The sequence below is a fragment of the Leuresthes tenuis genome, unplaced genomic scaffold (assembly GCF_036924035.1).
Source record: "Leuresthes tenuis unplaced genomic scaffold, fLeuTen1.0.hap1 SCAF_12, whole genome shotgun sequence".
Taxonomy (NCBI): Eukaryota; Metazoa; Chordata; class Actinopteri; order Atheriniformes; family Atherinopsidae; genus Leuresthes; species Leuresthes tenuis.
The window spans coordinates 35016872-35042779 of NW_027325366.1; the positions used below are offsets into that span (position 1 = coordinate 35016872).

At 42.6% G+C, this 25908-nt stretch overlaps 2 protein-coding genes across 4 annotated transcripts in view; one reads left to right on the top strand and one right to left on the bottom strand.

Moving 5' to 3' along the window:
- On the top strand, window positions 1-25345 carry LOC140319820 (kinesin heavy chain-like). Of its 3 annotated transcripts, none has more exons than XM_072397608.1 (26): window positions 1-328; window positions 7981-8068; window positions 8263-8336; window positions 8412-8516; window positions 9121-9169; window positions 9252-9307; window positions 9488-9575; window positions 9862-9986; window positions 11760-11864; window positions 12142-12290; window positions 12880-13028; window positions 14913-15082; window positions 15163-15231; window positions 15313-15519; window positions 15605-15751; window positions 15850-16038; window positions 16740-16857; window positions 16956-17032; window positions 18689-18798; window positions 18923-19024; window positions 19746-19806; window positions 19897-19968; window positions 20611-20715; window positions 21212-21428; window positions 21519-21683; window positions 22770-25345. In XM_072397608.1, the coding sequence occupies exons 1-25, from the start codon at window positions 197-199 to the stop codon at window positions 21674-21676; spliced, it is 2922 nt and encodes a 973-aa protein (XP_072253709.1). In that variant the 5' UTR covers window positions 1-196; the 3' UTR covers window positions 21677-21683; window positions 22770-25345. The 3 variants fall into 3 exon arrangements, with proteins under 3 accessions (XP_072253709.1, XP_072253710.1, XP_072253708.1); XM_072397609.1 differs by having other exon boundaries at window positions 23048-25345; XM_072397607.1 differs by having other exon boundaries at window positions 21519-25345.
- Window positions 25162-25908, bottom strand: part of arhgap15 (Rho GTPase activating protein 15) — a 13421-nt gene continuing 12674 nt past the window's right edge. Inside the window, exons 12-13 of the mRNA XM_072397610.1 lie at window positions 25800-25905; window positions 25162-25345 (exon numbers count right to left, since the gene is read on the bottom strand). Coding sequence (XP_072253711.1) covers window positions 25162-25345; window positions 25800-25905 — 290 coding nt within the window. The remainder of the gene's footprint in view (window positions 25346-25799; window positions 25906-25908) is intronic.

A 25908-nucleotide genomic window follows, 5' to 3' on the forward strand; every position in this document is an offset into this window, starting at 1 on the left:
CCTGTGGGGTGGGAGTGTCTCAGCATCCTGACGGAGACAATCCGAACGGCACTGGAGCTCCGTCACCCTGACCGGACTCTTCTGTTTCTGCGGCCCAGTAAACTGTTCAATCTTTCTGTCGGACACGGACCGCGCGGACTTGTACTGAGCCCGATTCGGTGCTGTTTAGTTCTTCGTGTTGCGGGACGGTGCGGTGATGGATGCGGCGGAGTGCGGGGTGTGCGGTGTGAAGGTGATGTGTCGCTTCCGGCCGCTGAACGACGCGGAGCGGAGCCGCGGAGACAAATTCATCCCCAAGTTCAGCGGAGAGGACACGGTGGTGGTGGCGGTGAGTGTTGGACCGACACCGAACCGAACCGAACGGCACAACGTGGGTGCGCGTACACGCGCCTGCAGCAATAACAGATCCACTATAACAACACAATGAAACATCAGAGTCACCGGAAGCTGAAATTTAATGAAAAGAAAAGCGCTTGTTTTGTTTTTGTGGGAACATTTGTACAGATTTAACGAAGCTGATCATTTCCATCGATCAGTCAGTTCTCGTCTTTGTATCGATCGTTGGGAGACAACAGGTAAATCCAGGGGAGGCTCATTCAAAGAATATCTGACCTAGTTGTTTACAATCAGTCAGATTATTGATTGATGATCAATTTCAAATCATTTAAGGAGTTTTGATTATTTTCATTTAGAGAGGATCAACAGGAATTTATTGTTGATTTGTGTTTGTAAAAAATGTAATCTGATCAGCCATCAGTTAATCAATCATATTGTGCACAAAACAAACACAACAGCACAATGTGTGGATATGAAATTAAAACTGGAAGAGGAGCAGAAGTAGTGGAGAAATGAAATGATTACAGAGTTTAAAGTAGTGTCCAGTAAGTAGTTTTTATTCAGTGACATAGAAAAAACATGAAAATCTAGAGGTATATATGATCTAAATATGAACTTGATGATTAAATCTAACGAGGTAGATGGAGGAACATCTTTCTTCTGTAATGAGATCTCATTAGCTCCATAGAACATTCAGACATTTGTTTCCAGCTGAAACGATTGATTTGTTTCTAAAAGTTTTCAACAAAACAACTGAAAACAGAACAAGCTGCTCTGAAAGCTGATTGTTGTTCAGTCAGCCTGAAATTAGTCTCTGTGATCTGTCCTTCATTGTTTCACTTCCAGGTTTCCTTCAGTCATTTTGGGGGATGGAGCCTCTTAAAGACCTCATGGGAAATATGTTGTTTCCATGACAGCAGCTGAAGGCCAGCAGAGGTCATGTGATTGGCAGCAATAGGTCAACATAGGTCTCCTAGCCCGGTTGTGACCATCAGAAGTTAAAACTGATGAATACATAAAATGTTTGAATGAAACAGGATCAAAAGATTCAGAACAAAAACACAATCAGATCCACAGATCGTGCACGAGACCGGCCAGCACACTGTCTGTGTGTGTGGGTGTGTGTCATGCAACAGCAATCATCTTTCTTCCGTCTCATTGGTCGAGTCATCTTAGACATCTCCCGGTGGGATACAGTCACCATAGCAACAGGCTTCCTTTTGAAACAGACTGAGACAGACTATGGCTCAACGTTTATCTGAGATTCTATTATTATTATCATTATTATTATTATTATTATCATCATCTTCATTATTTAGTATTATTAGTATTTATTGTTATTATTATCATCTGAAGTCAGGAGAACACCTGCTGCTCTGCTCCGACACATCTGTCCATCCACAGCTAATCTTTCCTCGTCTTCCAGGTATGCTTCTGAACCTGTTTCTTGTTGCTGATGAAACCATCAAACTGTCCTCAGATCACTTTAATGTCAGCAGGTTAAAGTTCTGATGAAGCTCCTGAAGAAGCCTCGGGCTGTTTTATCAGACTAGCTGCAGATGCACACGCACACATTTATATGCACGTAAACATGAAGCTGTGTGAGTGTTACCTTCAGTTTTACATAGATTACGGATGAATTTCTGGTTCTCTGAAGGCTAATTTTTTTCCTCAGAACATGCAGAGTTATGGTCAGGTACAACCACGTCTTCACGAGTAAAGGTGTAGTACAGGTGTAATACAGGTGTAATACAGGTGTAGTACAGGTGTAATACAGGTGTAATACAGGTGTAGTACAGGTGTAGTACAGGTGTAATACAGGTGTAGTACAGGTGTAATACAGGTGTAAAATCACTGTTGCTGCTCTGTGTATGGGTGTGGTGATCGTTCTTGTTATTAAACTTTTAAAACCTGTTCAAGTTCAAGTTTTAACATTCTTAATGTTTTATCATTTGTGTGGGACTGTTTAGTCATGGCTCACCTTCATTTTACTGTCCTTCTGCTCACTCTGATGCTGGCCTGTCAGTTTCTTAGAAGGCTCTGTGAATATCCTCCAATACAGTCAAGACTTCCTCCAGGTACTCAGATATTCGGGTGTGGGAGATGCACAGATCATGTCAACCCTACCCACCAAATTTATGGATTGTTCCTCCATGGGGGGCAGGTGTTGGGGATCCAATGGCAGTGAGGAAGAGGAGCAGATGCAGAGCTGTGAGGCAGAGACTCAAGAGGCAAGGTTTTTGTAAACCTCTGAGGCTACATCCGTGAATCTTTAGAAGCAGGAATTATCAGACCATCCTTTTCCCCAGTAGGAGCCGGGTTTTTCTTTGTGCAGAAGAAAAATAAAAGCCCTCGGCTCTGCATTGACTATCAGGGTCCTAATATAAATCACTGTCAAAAATAAATATCCTCTGCCACTCATCTCATCCACCTTCAAACCCATCCACAGAGCCACCATCTTTACCAAGCTTGATCTCCACAACGCATATCATCTGGTCAGAATTTTTTGACGGCGATGAATGAAAGACAGTCTTCAGCACACCATTAGGGCACTTTGAGTATGTGGTCGTGCCTTTCTGCCTCATGAATGCCCCTGCAGTCTTCCAAGCCCTCATAAATGACATCCACAGAGTATCTAAATCTGTTTGTGTACCTAGATGACATTGTGATTTTTTTGTAAATACCTCACAGAACACAAGCAGCATGTCCATAAGGTTCTCCAAAGACTCCTGGAGAATTGTCTCTAGGTTAAGGCTGAGAAGTGTGAATTCCATGCATTCCCAGTCACCTTCCTTGGCTACATCTTCCAGGGCAGGCAGGTGAAGACAGACCCAAACAAGATAAAGGCTGTGGCCGAGTGGCCTACCCCCATGAACCGTAAGCAAGTACAAAGATTCCTTAGGTTCGCTAACTTCGCCGTTTCATCTGCAGCTATAGCATCATCACTTCTACTTTAACCAAGCTGACCTCAGTTAAGACCAGCTTCCATTGGAACCCTGAATCTGCCCAAGCGTTCCAACAGTTAAAGGACAAATTCACCTCGGCATCCATTTTCATCCAGCCTAACCCCGATCGGCAGTTCATTCTCGAGGTGGACGCATCAGACTCAGTTGTGGGAGCTGTACTGTACCAGAAGTCCGAATCTGAGGGTAAACTGCACCCCTGTGCATTTTTCTCCCAGCGTTTATCTCCAGCAGAATTAAATTGTGATGTGGGCAATGTGGAATTCTATTAAACTAGCTTTGGAAGAATAGAGGCATTGGTTAGAGGGAGCTAAGAAGCCTTTCATTGTGTGGACTGACCATACAAACCTTTTCTTAAATCTTATCCTCAAAATGCTTAGAGGTTAAACTCCCACCAAGTATGTTGGTCCCTGTTTTTTGGTAATTTCTCCTTCTCCATTACCTACCATACAGGCTCCCGTAATGTCAAACCAGATTCATTATACCGACAGTTTGCTTCTTAGGAGGAGTTGGAGGGACCAGCACGGACACTCCCCTCAACCTGCTAGTTGGGTTGCGTAACTTGGCAGATCAAGGACAAGATCCGCCGAAAGTTGGTGATGGACCCCCCCAGCCATTGTTTTGTCCCTTCAGTAGCCCACTCTGCTGTCCGCAAGTGGGCTCATAAATCCACATTTGCATGCCACCCGGGAATTCATTGCTCCATCACTCTCCTCCAACAGTACTTCTGGTAGCTACCTCTGGCTGACACCTGGGAATACGTCTCTGTCTGTTCCACATGCACCATGAGTAAGAGCAGTAATTGACCACCACTAGGTCTCCTGCAGCCTCTGGAGGTCCCTGGTTGTCCCTGGTCCCACATTTATTTGGACTTTGTTCTGGGCTTGCTGACCTCGCAAGTTAAAACCACCATTTTCACCATTGTGGACCATTTTTCTAAAGCTGCCCACTTCGTCCCGTGAGACAATCTCCCGTCATCCTCTGAGATAGCAGACCTTCTGGTGCATCATGGCTTCCGCCTGCATGGCATTCCCCCAGAAGTGGTGTCCCACCGGGATCCTTAATTTGTCTCACAAGTATTGTGGTCTTTTTGCACTGCTCTGGAAGCCAAGGCCAGGCAGATGAAGTGGTGGATAAATATATATACCTAGGTACATTAATCAGTGATAAACTGTCATTTGAAGCAAAGCCTGACGCTAAAGTTAGGGCTATGCAGAAGGGAGCAAGGATTCTGGAAGATTTCCTACATCTGTTTTCTGATTATCAGCTGCTGCCTTCAGGAAGGGGATTTTCTCTGTTCCGATGTTGAACAAAAAGATTTAAGTTCTCATTTGTTGAAGAAGTTCTCATGTGAGAAGTTTAGACACACAGCTCTGAGTGAGAGGGGTGAATGAAGAAAATGATGCTCTAGGACTTCTGCATGCTGACTTTGTGGTACAAGGTTCGGGTGTGGACAGTTTGGTAAACTGTTTGCTTATAGCTGCCACTTTGTCATTATACAAATGACGGCTGTAGCTCAGGAGGAAGAGCAGTCGCCCACCAATCGGAAGGTCGGTGGTTCGACTCTGGCTTCCCCAGGCTACATGTCGAAGCGTCCTTGGGCAAGACGCTGAACCCCACGTTGCCTCCTGATGTATCCATCAGGGTATCTTAAGACGTGCTGTATGAGTGTGTGTGAGTGGGTGAATGTGGCGTGTAGTGTTAGAAGCGCTTTGAGTGGTCAGTTTGACTAGAAAAGTGCTATACAAGTACAAGTCCATTTTAGGCAAAGGTGTCTGCTGTCAGGTAGCAGGTGGTAGAGGCAGAGTTTCCAGGTGTCAGTAGTACTGTGAATCTAGTCAATGTAGAAAGACTTTTTTGGCATCAGTAACAGTGGATCAGAATGATGACAGTCGTGCCTGAAATTTAGTTAGATTTGCAGGATCTTTTGATTTTACGCACCAATTAACAGTTCAGAGTACCCACCCTTTTTGGAGTCCCTGGAGGCACTGGAGAGTGCTCCTGCTGGAGACTCCCTCGTTCTGCTGGGGGACTTCAATGCTCACGTGGGCAATGACAGTGAGACCTGGAAGGGTGTGATTGGGAGGAAAAGCAACTGAACCGGCGGTGAGAGAAGCCGTCAAGCTGAAGAAGGAGCCATATCAGGCCTTTTTGGACTTTTTTGAATTTCTAGACACAGACAGGGTGTTGAGAGGGTCCAATTTTGTGACCTCAGAATCGGGTCTCTACTTTTTGCAAAATGATGTGGTTCTGCTAGCATCGTCGGGCCGTGACCTTCAGCTCTCAGTGGAGTGGTTTGCAGTCAAGTGTGAAGCGGCTGGGATGAGAATCAGCACCTCCAAATCCGAGACTATGGTTCTCAGCCGGAAAAGGGTGGAATGCCCTCTCCAGGTCAGGAATGAGATCCTTCCCCAAGTGGAGGAGTTCAAGTATCTTGGGTCTTGTTCACAAGTGAGGGACGAATGGAACAGGAGATTAACAGGTGGATCGGTGCGGCGTCTGCAGTGTTGCTCTGCACCGACCCATCTTTGTGAAGAAGGAGCTGAGCCAAAAGGCAAAGCTCTTGATTTACCGTTCAGTCTACGTTCCCATCCTCACCTATGGCCACGAGTTGTGGGTAATGACCGAAAGAACGAGACGGCGAATACAAGCGGCCGAAATGGGTTTCCTCCGCAGGGTGTCTGGGCCTCCCTTAGAGATAGGGTGAGAAGCTTGGTCATCCGGGAGGGGCTCGGAGTAGAACCGCTGCTCCTCCGCATTGAGAGGAGTCAGATGAGGTGGCATCTGGTTAGGATGCCCCCTGGACGCCTCCCTGGTGAGGTGTTCTGGGCACTTCCACTGGGAGGAGACCCCGGGGAAGACCCAGAACACGTTGGCTGGCCTGGGAACGCCTCGGGGTCCCTCTGGAAGAGCTGGAGGAAGTGACCAGTGACAGGGACATCTGGGTTTCTGTGCTCAAGCTGCTGCCCCCGTGACTCAACCCCCGGAAAAGCGGCAGATAATGGATGGATGGCATTTCCTTTCAGCAGCTCTGAGGTTGGTGCACAACTCTCGGAGAGTATCATTAAGCCAAGGGTGGGACTGGGAGGATCGAGCGGGTTTGGTGGATAGAGGACACAGACTATCCAGACATGAGCTCAGTGTAGAGAAGAGGGACTCCGTGGCATCATTGACCTCAGGGGAGAAAAATGTGCGGAAGGTCGGAAGAGTGGAGGCAACAATGGAGGAGAAGCGGGTGGGCGACAGGTTGTGGAGGTTGTGGTGGAAGGAAACCATAGGGGTGGAAGCAGAGGGTCCTTGTGGCACAGTTTCTTGTGAAAATTAGATCTAGCTCTTTGCCAGCTTCCTAGAGTCGGAGGCCTGCAAACCAGTTGTAGCTCAAACGAGTGTATTAATGTAAGAAAATCTTTAGAGTTAGGCCTGTCAAAGGGGATATTCATATCACCAAGGACCATTATGGCACAGTCAATGCGCAGAAGTGGAAGAGAGCAAGGTGTCTAGTTCATCTAGAAAGTCATCGATATACGACAACCAGTTTCGTGCAGTTACCAAAATGGTATGGTATTCAAAGGTATTGTATTTAGCATTAGATAGCTGTTGGTTGTATTTCCATTTTTTAGAATTGAGCAGGCCCTTTCCACCACCTCTCCCAGATGTACGAGAGGTGTGGGAGAATGTGTGGTTGGTTGAAAGTGCAGCCGGAGTAGCATTGTTTCCAGGTTTAATCCAGGTCTCAGTGAGAGGCAGGATGTCAAGTGACAGGTGATGGGAATAAGCTGCAATGAAGTCTGCTTTGTTTACCACAGATTGGCAATTCCACAACCCCACAGACAAGGGAGTGCCACAGAGTAAAGTGTGTTTTAGAGATGGGAGGTTGTTAAGGTTACGGTGGCGTTTGGTTGTGTGAAACCTTCTGTGGGAGCCGGAGGCAACAAGAATGGGATTGAGGCACATTTTAAAAGCAGGTGGTGAGGCCAGAGCGACATGGATGAGGCAAGTAGGACAGGTTTGCTTTATTCAGTGGCCTTGCTCGGTGGACACACGTAGGTAGACACGCTAGTCTTTACCCAAGAATGTCTTCACCCAAGAATGGCTGACGCTTCTGCTTCAGGCGTAAACCCCTTATTTTATGCTGTGCACACAATGGGACACGGCCGTTCACGTGTTAGCTAATTGTACTTGGCTGAGACAGCCCACCGAGAGTTGGCCAAGAAGTGGTTTCAGAGAGGGGAGTGACCACCCGTTCACAGCCCCTGATTACTTTGATTGATTTCTGATTTCTGATGGCCCAACCGAGGCTAAGTTTTACCCACGGTAAAACCAATGAGTTTCAATCTCTTGCTCAACAGCAAATATTGATTTTAGCAAAGAAGCTTAGAAAAACTTACACTAGCAGACACACAAGGCTCTTTCCGTGCAGTTCCGTCACTTTCAGTGTGCTGTAGTGAGTTTCTAAAGCTCTTGCTTCAATGAGAGGACCGACAGTTGACCAAGTTTTGGTGGTTTTAGAGAGGGAAGTGACCGCCCGTTTACAGCCCCTGATTACTCTGATTGAATTTACTGGTGTGCACAGGTATGTACAGGTATATACAGATGTTTACAGGTGTAGTACAGGTGTAATACAGGTATATTCAGCTTTTACATGTGTGTTCATTTTGATGGTGTGTTTCCTCTTTTTCAGGGGAAGCCGTACATGTTTGACAGAGTCCTTCCTCCGAATGCTGAACAGGTTCAGGTGTATGACACCTGCGCCAAACAGATTGTAAAAGGTCAGATCACCTGAGCAACAACACCCACAGTCAGAACATTATTGATCCTTCTTACAGTCTGATAATGTATTGACTCCCCTCCAGTTCTGACATTTTTATCGTGCTTTACATAAACAGGAAGTTCAGACATTTGTCTTTGAAGGAAAACAGAATCTGTGTTTCTGCTGATGAAGAGATTTCTATTTGTGTCTCAGATGTGTTGGGAGGATACAATGGCACCATCTTTGCTTATGGACAGACGTCGTCAGGAAAGACTCACACCATGGAGGTCAGTGTGTTGGTGTGTGCATCTGATATCGTGTTTGTTTGATGTTTGTGTTTGTAATGTTGTGTCGTTTTTCAGGGGAACCTTCACGACCCTCGCCTGATGGGGATCATCCCTCGAATCGCCAGGGACATCTTTGACCACATCTACTCCATGGACGAGAACTTGGAGTTTCATATCAAGGTGATGACATCACACATGACGTCACAGTTTTTAATCATATGCACATTAAACTGGAAACAATGTTTCTTCTTGATCTTTTGAAAAATTCCAAGACTGAGCAGGGAGTTATTTCTTGATTTTAGTTCTTTTATGTAATAATCAATCAGTCAATCGGTTTCTTTATTTAGGTGATCAGCTGTAAAACAGACAGAAAACTTGAGAACAAAAATCTGTCAGAACCAGTCGATATAATCTCAGACTATATGTTAGGAGGTAATCTGGCCTGACATCAGTTCTGCAGCATCAGAAGCAGCGATGCGTTCACTGACCCACCTGCTCTCCATATGTTCCCTGTTCCCCTGCTGGGTGTACAGGATGTATTAAATCTGTATGTTTCGCACAGTGACAACATGTTTTATTCACAGAAATTGTTTCACCTGAGCATTTATTGATGATTGATTATGCTGGGACAGGATCTGAGAGATGATGTTCAGAAGTTAGATGTGTTTCATTATTTAAAACTTTTCATTTACTTTAGTTTAAAATGATTTGTTCATCTTCTGGTGAGAAACGTTGAAGACAGAATGTCCATAGAGTGCTGAATATCATGTCTTTATCTCTGCAGGTTTCATATTTTGAAATCTATCTGGACAAAATCCGAGACTTGCTGGATGGTGAGACATTTAATATATTTAATAATAAAAGTCAAATGTGTGAGAGTCAACTCACGTCTGCTGGCTATGTTTCATGTTTCAGTGTCAAAGACCAACTTGGCAGTTCATGAGGACAAAAACAGGGTTCCCTTTGTCAAGGTACCAAAGTTACAGTACAGCAGATATATGCGGTATGAGTATTACAGCAATACTAATATTACAGTACTAATACTGATACTAAAATACTACAGTCTTATTAGAACTGCAGTATGAGCATTACTGTAGTATTAGTATTTATACTGCAGTGTGGATGTTTGGCTGATGCTCTCTTGCCTTCAGGGTTGTACGGAGCGTTTTGTGTCCAGTCCTGAGGAGGTGATGGACGTTATCGATGAAGGGAAAGCCAACAGACACGTTGCTGTCACCAGTGAGTCTGATTCTGCTGAATTATTCCACTTCAACATGTTGTTAGTTCTTTGCTATCTGGATCCTGACTGTGAGCAGGTGAGTCACACATGAGATGTTATGTGCTCTCTGGGTCAGTGTGTTAGTCGGTGATGCATCCTGCAGCACCCCCTTCAGGACAGACGGTTGGTTTGGGGTCTCTGTTCCTGCTGTGGTTGTAAAGATGTAACCGACCTCTGTGAGGCCCTACAGTCACCGTGTGGCTTATTCAGAGCACCTGTCTCACCTGTCTCGTGTTCCTCCTACAGACATGAACGAGCACAGCTCCCGCAGCCACAGCATTTTTCTGATTAACATCAAGCAGGAGAATGTGGAGACGGAGATGAAACTGTCGGGGAAACTTTACCTGGTGGACCTGGCAGGCAGTGAGAAGGTCTCACTTATTTATTATGGTTTATTTTGGTTACAAACGAACAACAAATGAGAGGAGATCTATTTATATTTTGTTTATAAAACATACAATTGATACACATTTGGAGATATTTGTATATTTTAATTATAAAACAATAAAATGTTTGGAGAGCATCACTTTGCTCCGTTAGGTATTCCACACTAACAGACAAGAGGCTCATCCCTGTACGAGTGCATGAATATTTCTTTAAGACACACCTCGATACGCCCTGTGGTTTACCTTTAAAGCATGTGTGTAATTAGGGATAGTTAGTGATAGATGTCCACCTGAGTTAAGATGCAGTGCATTAGAATCCATATTAAAGTGTAGGAGTGTGTCTGGGATACACCATCACGCCCGCTTACCTGTGTATAAGTTCTGGGTTTATAGTCTGCGGTTACATGAGTTGATGAACTCAATGGGATCCAGTTGAGAAACAGATGTTTGAGTCAGTTGACAGCGGTTAGAAGACTTCTCCATCCAGCCGCGCAGCATCTCTTTCCCTCGTTTTGCTCAGAGTATGGTGAGCTTGTGGACCCATGCTGATGCATAGGTAATAATCTGCCGACAGTGTGTACAAAACTAGAATACAAAAGCTAGCGCCTAACTGATAGAAGGTGCAGGCCTGATCCCACCTTCATGGCGTGGCTGTACCATACTAGATATGGCAAGCCATCTTTAGACATAAAAGGGAGCTTGGATATAGGTCGATAATTAGCCAACACTCCTGGATCCAGAGTAGGTTTTTTTAAGTAAAGGTTTAATTACTGCAACCTTAAAATTCTGTGGTACAGCTACGAAGACAGATTGATCAAACCCAATATGGAAGTATTAATTAAACGGAAAACCTCCTAGAACAGTCTCGTTGGGATTGGGTCTAAAACACAAGTTTAGAAGAAGCTATTGCTGTTGTTAGCTCAGAGATATCGACTGGACAGAAACTATCACAACCCCTGCTGTGGCCACCACATTGGCTTTGTGGAGCAGCGACATGGTCATCTTAATCCACATTTTCTCTAATTGACTATCTGGCAGCCAGCCCCTCCTTTGGGGAGTGTGTTCTCAGTGGGGTTCATTGAAGACCGAGGAAGTCCTCTCCTCCAGGGTTCCTGACTGTCTTCCTTGGCTTTTCTAGTCAAGGGTTGGTCTCAGCGAGCCCTTCCTTTTTGTTCCTTGGGTTAGTCAAAACCACACAGTCGTTTTATATGTAAATCATAGGGGGCGTGTCCAGGCAAGCTGCTGTTTCTTAAAGAAATAGCCACGCACTCTGATGGGGAATCAATTTCATACATATGGAATATGTAACAGAGTGGAGAGAAAGTCTCTCCACCTCCTCATTACAATATAACCACATGATCTTAGCTCAGTTTGATTTCTGTTGATCAACTGTTCAGAATACAAAATATATGAGTTATAATTTTACTTTTGCTTATGAAGTAATCGACTAGAGGAGGTCTGTTTATATTGTTTATAAACCAACAAAAGTAAATCTGTTTAATCATGATTTTGTTTCAGTTTGATTCTGAAACAATAACCTAGAATAAAGCTGACTTTGCTGCTGAAATAATTAACCAAAGGAGATTTTAGTTTTTTTTGACGAAGAAAAAAAACTTGAGATTGTCACTGTTTATACCTGAAAAAAATAAAACTCAATTTTCACCTGTCCTCCACAATTACCTGCCCCTCATTGTCCCATCATTTGCCCCTCACCTCTCTCATCTGTCTCTCACCTGTCCCTCACCTGCACTTAATCAGGTGAGTAAAACAGGAGCAGAAGGCGCCGTATTGGATGAAGCTAAGAACATCAACAAGTCTCTGTCTGCTCTCGGGAATGTCATTGCCGCTCTAAGTGAAGGAACGGTGAGTGTCCACCAAGTAAAACACTGCTAAGGATTCACAGTCTTGCTGGTATTTCAGGTGAGAACAGGCTAGATGTTTCGGTGCAGACAGGGATCCTTCTGGTCTCCTGACCTCTGAACCAGCTGAATCTGTTCTTGGAGATCCCCACAGGTTCTTTTGTTGGTTTCAGAGATGGTGCTATCAGAGAGCTGCCTGAAAAAAAAAAAAAAAAGAAAAACTCTTCTAAACCTTCTCTGTGAAGTCATGGTGAATATCTGAGTCCTGTGTCTGTTTGCAGAAAACCCACGTCCCGTACCGAGACAGTAAGATGACTCGAATCCTGCAGGACTCTCTGGGAGGAAACTGTCGAACCACCATCATCATCTGCTGCTCACCATCAGTTTACAACGAGTCAGAAACTAAGTCCACCCTCATGTTTGGACAGAGGTAGTGCACAGGAACACATCTGAATCCCGTATGAAAATAAAGTTCCTCCAGTTTGCACAGTTGGACCTAAAGAACTGTATTTTCAAAATGTTTAAAGTTGAAATATATATATTATAAAGAAAATGTTTTAAAAGCTATAAAATGTAGGTGGATTTATCTCTCACTGAGGCGTTGAAATCTGGGCAGCAGTTTGTTGTTTGTATCTAATGATGTCGAAGACTGAGGACAAACAGGAGGGACAGAACAGGATATCTGGTGGAACTGGGCTGATCCAGATCTTACAGGGCTTAAAGGATCTCCTGTTGGTACCAGATCATGCCAGGCCAGCATGAGGTCTGAGCTTTTAGAGGTCGATTTAGTGTCACGCGTAGGTCGAGCAGCCTACCAGGTAGACAGTGTTTTTAGTTAATCTGATTATGACACTGGAACATTAGGTTCATTAGTTTGAAGAATGTTGTTAATTGGGTAGAAAAATAACATCCTCCAAAAATGTCCAAAAAAACCAGCAATGGGATAATTAAATCAGCAAATGATAGTAAAGTTTTGTCTGTGTGTGTTAAACCATGTCCACTGTGATGTTTTGCTTCAGGGCTAAAACTATAAAGAACACAGTGTCTGTGAACCTGGAGCTGACGGCTGAGGAGTGGAAGAAGAAGTATGAGAAGGAGAAAGAAAAGAACAGGAGTCTGAGCATTGTAATCCAGAAACTAGAGAATGAGCTGAAGCGCTGGAGGAAAGGTCAGAAACAGTCAGCACATCTACATCACCCTCGAAAAAAATAATTATTGTGACAGGCCGACCAAAACGGAAGATTTAAAATGCATTTAAACATTGAATCTAGCTTCTCAAACCAGACCAACACACCCACATAATCAAGATGGGTTTGAATCCTTCCTGCATGGAAACACTCAGCTGGACTCAGATGGTCTCAGCTGCTCTGTTCATGCTCCAAACTTCCATCTTTCTGCATTTTTTAGTAAAAACAGTCAAATGTATATTAATCCACCTGAATTCTCTATCAAGATGCTCTCATTCACATATTTTTGTTTCTTTTGTCAGAAACTGCAACTGAAAATCAGCCCATTAAGACTATGTGTCAGCTGGTGATCACTTAAAGCATTTCCAGACTTTCTCTCTGCTCTAATAAAATCCAATTTTTTTTAACCACAACCCCATCTGACAAAATCTCCCTTTAAGTAACCTAAAGACAACGTCTGTGCAGTAGATTCAGCTGTACTCACGTTTGCCATGATGTCTCACAGAGTAAGTTAGAAGCAGGTTTTCTCTCACGGTCTGCAGCGTCGCAGACGAACTTCAGTCAGTACTGGGACAAGGTCCAGTTATATGGACTGGTCCAGCTGAAACTGTAGCTCGATTCAAATGTAGAAATGAATAAACTATCTTCCAGACTAAGTGAGATTCTTCTAAAATACTTGAATGCTATTTTCTTTCCAGCTTTATTGTAGTCTGCTTTAAAGCATGCAACTTTGACTTAAACCAAAGAGTTACCGATCAACTTCTTTCTCAGAGGGACAACATTGTCCAATACTGTACACGTTGACACAGAGCTTTGTTAACAAGACAATCAGGTTCTGCGGGAGTACATTTTAGGTAGCTTCCCTCTGTTGTTGCACATGGCAATGAAGAAAATGATAATAGAATCGATTATTTAAATTTGGTTACAGCATTCTCTGATAGACATCTACTATAAATGCATTTTTTCTCAGATGCTGTGTAGTCAAGAATTGTAAACTCAAAGTTTATCAAAAAATGGTCAGGTAAGACAGGGTTATTTGGAAAACCCATGACCCTGAGTTGGATTAAGTATGGAAAATGGATGGATAGAGGGAGCTGATCCATTAATGCAAACATGATTCTACTGCTGCAGCCATGTTTCTGTAAGACTAAATCTATCAATATAATGATCATCAATCAAGTCATTTGTTAACAGAGACTTAGAAAAGATATTCTAATATTCAGCAAAGCACATGTAATAGTTTTATCTTTTTTTTTTAGATTTTCTGAATTTGCTCCTCTTGTATTTATTGATTTATTTAATCTGGGTGAGACAGTCATTATGGGTTTTTGGCGGGGTGTAGGTGGGAGGCTGCACATAGGTGTGTAAGACTACAACTTTGCGTCCTTGCCTCAACCCTGGGTTGTCATGTTTTTGATGACGAAAAAAATTTGCCCCTTCCAAAGTAGGATGGATGCTGTCTTTCCTAATCCACCAGGCTTTTTCCAGAAAAATGTCAAATTATCTATGCAGCCCATGTTGTTAGCTACACATCACCTAGACAACCAGCGGTTGCTGTCATTGCTCAAATTTGGCAGGGGGCCAGAGTAAACTACGAAGTCTGACATTATTTTGGCAAAGTACTTCCTGTTTGTCAGGAAGTCTTATCTCACAGGGGGTGGAGACACCGGGTCAGGCATTGGTTCCTTTCTGAATAAGTTTTTTAGACTGATTCCCTTTAATGTATTCACTTTTCAGCTCTTTGTAGGGAGTCAGCTTCCCAAATTTTGTGCTCATCTTAACTGTGGAAGCTTAATTTTCTGGAACCCATCAAAGGGAGTAACAGCAGTTGGCGGATGTCTCTTGGTGTCCTCTGACCCTCTCAGGTGAGTCTGTCCCTTTGGAGGAGCAGCTAAGCAGCAGAACCAAAAAGAGCAGCAGTGAAATACCAACAGTGATTGACAGCTTAGCCCCGCCCACTGCCCCTCTGTCCGAGGAGGAGAAGACTCAGTATGAGACGCTCATCACTGACCTGTACCATCAGCTGGACGACAAGGTGAGTCTGACCCGCACCTGCAGCTGGATTGTAACCCATTAAAATCTGAGACCTTAGATATGAGCTGAGTCGTGTTTCAGGATGATGAGATCAACCAGCACAGCCAGACGTCCGAGAAGCTGAAACAGCAGCTGATGGAGCAGGATGAGGTCAGTCTCACCTGTTTTGTGATCACACCTGTCAGGGTTCAGGTCACCAGTATTCCTCACACGTGTTGATTATCCACACAGCTGCTGATGTCCAGCCGCCAAGACTATGAACGACTTCAGGAGGAGCTGCTGCGGCTGCAGAGGGACAACGATTCAGCCAAAGAGGAGGTGAAGGAAGTGCTGCAGGCACTGGAGGAGCTCGCCGTCAACTACGACCACAAGAGCCAGGAGGCAGAGAACAAGAACCGCTGCAATGAGCAGCTGAACGAGGAGCTCGCTCACAAAACTGTGAGTCCTCAGACACACAGAAGGGAGAATACAGATGTTTGGGTGGGAGGGTACTGGTGAATTCAGGGCTGTCCTGTGGTTCCAGGTGGGTCTGGAGGTGGCCCAAAGGGAGCTGTCCACTCTGCAGGAGCTCAGCTCTCATCATAAGAGGAGATCAGCAGAGATCCTGGGCCTGCTTCTCAGAGACCTCAGTGAGATTGGCAGCGTCCTGGGAACCACTGAGCTCAAAGCTGTGAGACTCCACTCTTCTTCTACTGTCCTCCACAAACACTCTACCACATTGTCATAGGAGAAGGCTGTCCTCCATGTTTACCGCTGTTCTCTCCTCAGATGGCGGAGGGCAGCGGCGTGATGGAGGAGGAGTTCACCACCGCTCGCCTTTACGTCAGTAAAATGAAGTCTGAGGTCAAATCTCTGGTGACCCGCAGTAAACAGTTGGAAGTCAGCCTGACGGAGAACACTTGCAGGATGGAGGCCAACGAGAGGGAACTCAGCACTTGCCAGCTGCTTGTCTCACAGGTGAAATACACTGGCTGTAAAAATCAGAGCACATAACACATTTCACGTTTTATGATGTGGTGATGCTTTTTGAACAGCCTGTGCTGGTTATCAGCAGTCAGCCCAGGGTCTCTGGTTCTGAGTGTCCTCACAGGTGTTCAACTAAATTAACCTGATGCATTTATAATAGAAAATTAGGGTTAGGGTTAAAACTTTTTCTCTCAGCTGTGGCTCTGAAGTTTTAAAGGAGTTAGTGATGAAGAAAAAAACAAACAAATAAAGATAGATAAATAAGCACCTCTTTGTTTTTTATAAGTAATTTGAATAAACATAGCAACAATTATTATTAATTATGTTATTGTTCATTTCCACATCATCTGAGAACAACTAGAGATACCTATCAGGTTATTGAGCATCTTTTCTTTGCGCTTTGTTGTGTTACTTTCAGTCCGAGAGAAAGAAATGATTCTGATTGGTCAGCAGAGCTCACCTCCACCTATTCTACATCAGCGTGCACAGATCCACACTCACAGTACCTGGTGACTCACAGAGCTGCATCATGTTGTTGGGTTAGTTAAACCAGATAACCAGGAGATAACCAGTTGGACCTGCTTCAGAGCAAAGTTCAGATTCAGGCCTCAGATCTGCGTTTTTGCATCAGAGCTTCCGTGTAAAATCTCATGTTTGTGTTGCTTTCTTTATTTTCATTGTTGTTTGTGTAGCTCCGAGCAAAGTTGGGGTCTTTGACTGATGATCTGCAGAAGATGGAGCAGAAGAAGAGGCAGCTGGAGGAGAGTCAGGATGCTCTGATGGAGGAGGTTGCCAAGCTCCAAGCTCAAGGTCTGACACATCACCATGCTTACTGGAAGCACTCTGATTGGTGTGTAGGTTAGAGAAAATAAGTCATGTTAATCCAAGTAAAAATGTTTCTGGTTCAGGTCAGATGCACGAGCTGACGGTGATGGACAAAGAGAAAGAACATATGAGCAGACTAAAGGATGCTGTGGAGATGAAGGTCAGTTCCTTTGGTGGCCCCAACAGATGGCTGCAAAGCAGTTTGTATTCTCCACTACAGACTTACAGACGATATGAAACATCTTGGTGCAGACAGGGAAGGGACTAAGCTTCCTTAAGAAATACATTCAGCTCGATCCTTTCTTGTAGATGGCCTCAGTATTGCATTTATAATCCAGTCTGCTGTCCAGGTAGAGTCCCATGTATCTGTATTCCTCTTTTTCCTCCTGCGCCCACTCCTGGTCCTCCTAAAATCCACAATCATCTCTGTTTTTTATTTCAATGGGAGGTTTAACCTCACTGCCCACAAGTGACATGATTCACCTCATGAAAGTTTGTCTGAGAGAAATAAGATCAGTAACAGGAGCAGTAAACACAGAAGGATGAACTTCAGGGTGCTCTCCTTTACTTCAAATCACTAACTCTGGACAGCCTTCCAATAACCTCCATCATGACAACTTCTGCGATTTTTGCTGGGATTTGCATCATCTTCCAGTTTAGATTCAGATTTAAATGGGACAGGCTTCTCTGAACGGTTTTCATTCATCACAGTGCACTTTCTGTCTTTACAGATTAGATGTTTATTTAGTTATTCAGTTATTTATCTTCATCTTGTATATCAGATTCCTCACTTCCTGATTTATTTTGTTGCGTTTCGCCCCTTGTCCATTCTATTGAGTTTACTTCTACTCTTTTTTCAGCCCACGCCTTTGGTTTCTGATTGCTACACTTAATCCTTGTTTGTTACCCCGTCCCTCTGTTTAAATCCTCCAGGATTCGGATTCATGTTTCACTTTATTGCATTTTATTTGGTTAAAATCTGTTCTCCTTGTTTCTCAAAAGTTAAAACTTGTGTGGAGATAGAAAGCTTGCTCCTTTATTAACGTTTGAATGTGATTTTTGTGGAAAACGTCAAGAATAGTCAAATTTCAACTGCACACATGACACCACAAAACAGAACCAGACAGCAGCAGTGAGTCCCGCCGACCACCTCAAATAACTCCTCAACCAGTAAGGAGATATTCCACCAACTACCTCAGACCAATATCACCTCCCTCAGTATATATCCTACTCATATTTCCTTTGTTCAGAGCCAGATCATTGTTTTGTCATGTTTTGTTGTTTTTTTCCTGCTTCCAGTTTTAATTCATTAAAGTTTCCTAGTTTACCTGCTGTTTTTCGCCTCTTCTTACCGGGGGTCCTGCATTTGGGTCTGGAGTTCAGTAAAGCTCAAATCATATACTGTACCGACATTTCTCCCACAGTCCAAAAACACACTGTTAGGCTAAATGGGGTTCCTGTATTGACCCAAGGAGTGAGCGTCAGTGTGCATGGTTGTTGGTCTCTGTGACGGACCTGTGTAGGATGTACCCCACCCACCCCATTGTGACCCTGAGTTAGATTAAGTGGGTGTACAAAATGGATGGATGGATGGAGTACATGAGTAATGAGGGTTAGTGTGGCCAGTGTCATTTGATAAGAGTTAGATATGAATAGAGATTGGGAATAAAGTTTGACCATATACCAAAACAATATGTCCAACTTGAAGCTCTTTATAACAGCTGGAACTCCTCCTGGAACTGCTCCGTGAACACAGATATGTTACCTGGTGAAGACGGACCGTTTGGTTAATTGGTTGCTCTGTATTGGATTGTAGAGAACGCTGGAGGAGCAGATGGAGAACCACAGAGAAGTTCATCAGAAGCAGCTGAGTCGACTAAGAGATGAGATTGAGCAGAAACAGAGAGACATCGACCAACTCAAAGAGTACGTCCCTGATAACTGATTATTATGGTCTGGAAGTGATTGTTTGTTTTTTGGCTGTTTGCTGATTCACTTCAGACTAGAATGAGTTTTTTAAACATGAAGTGAAATGCTGTGTTTTTCTCAGTGTGAGTCAGGCTCTGCAGCTGGAGAACAGGAAGCTTCAGTCTGATTTGGACAAACTGAAAACTGAGGACCAGAACAAAGACCAGAAACTCCAGAAGCTGCAGTAAGTTTCCCTCTCACTGCTCAACAAGTGGGATAGTGCTTAACTGGGATAGTGTAGTGGTATGATTGCCACTACATTGTGAGGGAGACCTGGGTTCATATCCCCTGCATGAAAGGTGCTGTCTCCAGTAGGGGTCCTTAGGCAAGACCCCCTTACCCTACCTGCCAACCTGTAAGATGCTTTGGATAAAAGCATCTGCTAAATGCATAAAAATAAACAAAGCAACAAGAGTTTATTTAACTATTATACAGAGACCCCTGTTGATATTTAACTGTTCAGTCTGTTTCTACCCACATACTTTTATTTACACTCAATAGGCTATCTCAAGGATTCAAAGGTTCTTTATTGTCATACCAGCTCACATGTACATGTTTATGGTGCAAAATTAGATCTCATGTCCCAGTTTAATAAGCCTAATAAATAAGTGTATAACACATGAGAAAAAATAAAATAAAATAAATAAATATATATATATGTATAAACAGCAATAAAACAGCAATAAAAATTTAAAAAAGCATAAACCGAGGTGGTGGGAAGGCTGCTTCCCACAGTCCTCTGTTGAGCCTTTACCACCCTGTGCAGTGCAGCTGCTGTGCCACACGGTGACCCTAACCCTCACCACCCCACAGTGCTAGAAGCTCCTCTCAACACTGTAATGTAAAAGCTGATGTTTCTGTCATGTTTTCTTCTTTTTTCTTTACCATTTGCTTCTGTGATTCAGGTTCCTGAATGAGAAGAGAGAACAAGCCAAGGAGGACTTGAAGGGTTTGGAGGAGACTGTGGTATGGCTGTTATTCTTCTACATTCATCATGTCTAAATGTTCATTGTGGCGGATCTAAGATCAACTGAGTTATTCTGTTTCATCTAACAGGCCAAAGAGCTGCAGACGCTGACCAACCTCCGTAAACTTTTCATCCAGGATATCAGCTCTCGAGTCAAGAATGTAAGAATGAAATCAGCCAGGCCATTCAGAGCTGATATTCTGTTATTTAGGAATAGGTCCACAAATAAAAGATGTTCCCAGAGCTGTAATTTTAGTCTTTTTAGGTTTTAGAGCTAATTCACTGAGAGCTCTGATGTCCACACTGAGTGTTTGTTGCTGTTTGGAACTTTGGCATTTTAAACAAGTCCATTCACAACAAAAAGTCCTGTCAGAACAAAATTCAAGTCCAAATACACAGTATCCAATATCAGATACCCGTGGTAATCATATCTACACAATATTAATCTCCAAGGAACCCCACCAGCTGTTTTCCACTACTTAGAATAAACGTTTTGCCTCCTCCGTGCTGTCGATGGATGCTCGCCTGTAGCCCCTCCCTCATATTTGCTGCTGTGAGAGCACCTCTCCAGCAAAAAAAGACCCCCCCCCCCCCCCCGAGGTGCTTTTCTGAACAGGAATTCTGGAAAAACACTGAAAAAAACAGCCATATATTTTACTGAACATCTCCGGCGGTCATGTGTAAAAATGGCTGAGGCCTCAGGCAGGATGTCAGTAGATTGAATGGAGGCTCTTTGTGTTTCTTAGTCTGTGAGTGATGAACGCAGACATCACCATTAAAGTTTTATCCTCTGCTATGATCAGAGTTCGGAGAATGACTGTGATGAGGCCGGAGGCAGTTTGGCTCAGAGACAGAGGATCATATTCCTAGAAAACAACTTGGAGCAGCTCAGCAAGGTCCACAAACAGGTCAGTTATGGCACCACCAGGAGCCACTCACCCCTGCTCACCTTTGCTTGTGTTCACCTGTCAGACTCTCATTCAATTGACATTTGGTTTATAATGGTCACAGATTTACCATAAATTTCTTATTTTAAAGGAGACATCCCCAACTTGAATGTTATTTAACTTTTTTAATGAACAATGTAACGTGTATCAATGCTTCAGGTTCATGTTTTGGCTTTCTTTTGTTTACACTTTATATATAAAAAAACAGCCATGTTCCTTCACTCCCTCCAACCTCAAAATGACACGAAGCCCATAAGTCTGTTTAATATCCATCAGAGGTGGTGAATTCATTGTTGTTAAAGGAAAGAAAAACTCATATCAGCGTGGAGTCCAAATTTAATAGTAAATCCATTGAAACTACTGATTGTCTTTCAGTTTTCTGTTGTTGGGCCTGATGTTAGCACAGCCCTCACAGTAAGAGCTGTGATTGGATGTTATTATCATCATTGTTTTGCAGCTGGTTCGAGATAATGCAGACCTTCGGTGTGAGCTACCCAAATTGGACAGGCGTCTGCGGGCCACAGCAGAGCGAGTAAAGGCTCTGGAAACTGCCCTGAGGAATGCCAAGGAGTCAGCTGTGAGGGACCGCAAGCGCTACCAACAGGAAGTGGACCGGATCAAAGAGGCGGTCCGATCCAAGAACGTCTCCAGAAGAGGACACTCTGCTCAGATTGGTGAGAGATGCTGCTTCCAGCCCAGAGTAACAGTATGCTGAGCCCATCTGTGGTGTGACACTGACTCATCTGTTACCTGTGTCTATGCAGCTAAGCCAATCAGAGCCGGACATCAGTACAATCACCATCCACCCTCTTCGTCATCCATCAAACCTGTCGTCAGAGGTGGGGGGGTAGCATCCAATCCACGCCATCACTCAACCCGACAACAACCCCAACAGCAGCAACAACAGAGCCTCAGCAAGTAGGCTCCAGGTGAGTTGCAACAACAACAATGCAGGCACAACAACAAACCCCCCCAGCTTTAAAACACAACCCAACCTCACAGGGGGTCAGAGATGCTCTGACAGAGGAACATTGAGAACAAACGACGTACGCCTGGCAGTTAGTTCTTATTATTTTAACATTGTGTAACGTTACTGAAACATTGTCTGAGGCATTAAGAGACTTGGAGTTTAAAAGACTGAATCATTGTTAAAGACAGTGCTGCCAACTGGCTCTACACTGTGGATTTCATGGATTGCCTGCACACACTCAATTTAGCCTCTCACAAAGCTCTCAAACTCCTTTGCTTCACCCTTTCATTGCTGTACTATGACAAGCCATGAAGTTAAAGAGAAACAAAAACATTCGTGCATTCATTCTCTGATGTTGCTGGACTTTGGGGGAACCCTTCATGCATTGCAAATCATTTTGTGTCTTGACATCAGTGCCTCTATCCCCTCCTGTGGCTTTCTGTCTATTTCATCTGGGTATCCGATGAATGTTCTAGCTTATGTGTTGATTGCTTGGATCTTATTTCTACCGCTGATTTCTAGGCATTCTCTGGATTTATTCCACTAACCGGCTTTACATCTTCATGGGGGGACATGTGATTAATTTTGTTGTCACCTGGAACTATTTCAATAATTCTTTAATAAAACCTTTAAAATTAGATAGATTATTTGGTGTTCTAGTGACTAAAGTGACTTTGTTAGACTTCCACTGGCTGTGCAGAACAGAGCCCTTTCAGTCAGGAGAACTACGGGACAGCTTATGTGCCAACTGTCCTCAGCTGTGTGGGTGTAGATAAAAGGTTTGCCTGGTGAAACCTGCATGCTTTTACCACTGGGGTGTTTCTGGAGCTCAACATAGAGGTCTCATGGCTAATTAAAGTCTTTATTTTATCCCCTAAAATTAACCTAATATAGTTTTTATTGGGAGAAAACCTTTTTAAAAATGACTGTCTACATTATTTTGATGCACGTGTCAGACTGTAACAATCAATTTATTTAGTAAAATGAACACTGTGATTTACTGTGGTGACATTAACTCTGTGACATTAACATGTTGTGAATGCAGGACCCAAAGCCTCACAGCAGAACTATTGTATTCACTTCGCTTGTCGGTGGTTTTAATGTTGTGAAGGATCAAATTTGTATAAGTTTACTTTAACTTTATTTTATCCATCCATCCATTTTCTATATCTGCTTAATCCGTCGGTCGGGTCACAACTTTATTTTATATGTACTTTAAATATTAAAATGAATCAAAAACATTATTTTCTAATGTTAAAACATTTTCACGATAATTTCTGGAGTGACTTTAGCAGATTAACATATTTCTCCCTGTCGTCATAGGTGGCACCTGACTATGGATCAGAGTCCATTTCTGAGGATTCAGGCCCCTGTTTTCACCAATCTGCCTTTAATGAAACCAGACTCCTTGTTTACGCAATTTTCCCTTTTACAGCAAATAAGTGCTTTCTTTGGTGCTCTGACTCAGTTAATCAGTTTGCTCTGATGATTTCAGCCTGATGTATTCAGAGTTTATTTAAGGTTTTCATATACAGATAACACAATTCCTCATTAATATTAATTTTCTCTACACTGATGTTATTGTTGCCTGTCTTTAGTTAGGAATGATTAAAAAAATGTCCAGCAGGTCAATCAACACGATGAAAAACTTGTTACATTTAATCAAAGTTTAGATTTGAGTGAATAACAGTGTGTGTATTTCACAGTTAGAATCAACAATATTTTTGTCCATTTTAGTTCAAAATCAGAATATGAACATCTGCAAAATCTGTAATCAGGTAATCACATTAAGCTCGAAATTCTGACGAATATTTTTGTCTGTCTTCTTATGTAGCACATTGCTTTATTTTTTCCACTGATTATCAGTTCTGATAATTATCGTTATGATTATTATGATTAAGTCCACATTAGAGATTAATTGAACAGTTGTTCTTGAGGTTACATGTTACATCTATTGTAACGTTTTTCTCATTATACAATTTAAGAATATATATATTTTTAAAGTTAAAGGTTTTGTTCATGTCCTCTGTATTTAATAATAATTTGATACAAGTCATCACTGTTGTAAAACTTCAATCTTGTTCCTTCTGTTGATATAATCTTAATGACAACTATTTAATTTAAATGATGTGTTTTGACCTACAGTCATTAGGCTAACTCAAATAATCTTGACTCGGCAGACTCATGTTTTTTTTTATAATATTTAAATCAACATAGAATTATGATGGTAATATTATTTTTGCTGTGACATTTTCCTGATGTAAATGTTTTGACACACTGATGACGATTGTGTTGTTTCAACTTTAATTTTGTATATATTTTTTTTACATTATTGTTGTAGCAGAACTCTTTATCACCTCATGAATGTTTCTACACATTCCTGCAGTAAAAACTGATTTAATCTGATCACAAAATAATGAATGTATTGATAGAAGCTCAGAGTGTGTGCGGTATGCAGTGTTTGTCTGTTTGAGGGTTTCTTGTGTTCGTACAGTGTTGTGCAGTAGCTGTTGTGTTTCTTTAAGTCACACAGAGTCTTTGCTAGGATTGTGCCCAGCTTCATCACAGATGAAGCATCAGTGTTAATATCACTGGTACATTTTAAAGTCACAGTATCAGCTGTGTTTCACAGCCATCTGACAGGAACTATCAATTTACTGAAAGTCAGAACCCCATCATGTCTACGATAAAGTGTAACTGCTGTCTGTGTATTTTGTAAAGATGAAAATGTTCTGCAGATTTGTGCACAGAGTTACATGTGTCATTTTGACATCAGTGTTCATGGAGGAAATCAATGAGATTTGTGAGGAAGATAGAGGGATAAATGGCTCAAACTCTGTTATCGTTCGAATAAATGTTATCAAGCCTTTACTGGAGCATCTGTCTGTGTGGGTTTTCTTCCACAGCCCAAAGAGATGCATGTTGGGTTATCTGTTGATTCAAAATCAGCTGTAGTTATGTATATTGTTGTATTTCTCTGTGTCAGTCCTGTGGTGGCCCATCCACCTCATGCCCCATGTTAGCTGGTATCACCACCACCTCCCGAGCTTTAAGTTATGAATACACACCTCTTTTCCAAATGTGCCTTAGAACATTACATGTGTGATATGGATCGCTTAAAGTTTATGAAAAAAAAAATATTTTGATTATGTTTAAAATAGAGATTAAATAAAAAATTTAAAACTTGTTTTAAAGATTAGGTTTGGCAGAATCAAACAGATGATCTCAGGTTAGAATATGAGTAAGATGTAAAGCTATAATTAATCAATTGTAAATCTATTTTTGTCAAAAAGATCATCATCATTCACTCAGATAAAACAACATACCTTTGTTCATTTATTTTTTTCATCACAGCACAAATAAAACACTGCATGAATGGGTTGTTTTAGCTGTGATGAGTAAATGTGAGTTCATCAGACAGTCATACTCATGACCTGCTAATTCCCGTCCATATTGAAGATCTCCCGGCTTTCAATTAGGATGAACTCCACAATCTGGTTCTGGTACACCATGTTGACTGCCATGTTTCCTGCATCCAGCTCAGGCCACATCAGCGTTGGGCCGAACACAATACCAATACCCTGAGTGGACATCAAGTTCTTCTTGGAAAAGACCAGAACTCTGTGACCACAAGAACAGAACAGAGCATAAAGTAGAACATGTTGCCTTTATGCTAACAACTGTCTGAATGTTGGTGTGTTGCAGTACACAATCAGAAACATAATTTAACTTAAAGATGAAACCCTGTATAACAGACACATACCCATGGTAAGTGAAAAACATCCCATTCATGAACATTTTATACCAATGTAATATAAAGTTTACCATCTGCTTGCTTTATGAATGATCAAAAATGTAATTCAGTTTGCTGAAAAGAATCTGTCGATCACTGTGAGGGATCAAACTGTGGTTATATTAGTATAATTTTATTATTGATTAATAAAAATACTTTTTTAAACATTTTTTTACTGAAATATCACAAAGCTTCCTGTAAGTTAGAAATACTGTCATCATGTGTGGATGAGCCACCCTTCAGGTGGTGGTCAAGTATGGCTCAGAAATGGATCAGGTGTACCTTTGCAGGTGGGTGAAGAGAAGCTTCAAGGTGTCGTGGTTGGGTTTGGGAAGTTTCTGGATGAGTTTCTTCACAGCCTGAGTTTTTTCATTGGAGTCTTTGATTTCTG

Bases quoted from the DNA above. Each gene is read 5' to 3' on its own strand.
- LOC140319820 (XM_072397607.1), top strand. From the start codon at position 197: ATGGATGCGGCGGAGTGCGGGGTGTGCGGTGTGAAGGTGATGTGTCGC. The intron at 11,865-12,141 runs GTGAGTGTCCAC...GTCTGTTTGCAG, and splicing joins CCGCTCTAAGTGAAGGAACG to AAAACCCACGTCCCGTACCG. The intron at 18,799-18,922 runs GTACGTCCCTGA...TGTTTTTCTCAG, and splicing joins GACATCGACCAACTCAAAGA to TGTGAGTCAGGCTCTGCAGC.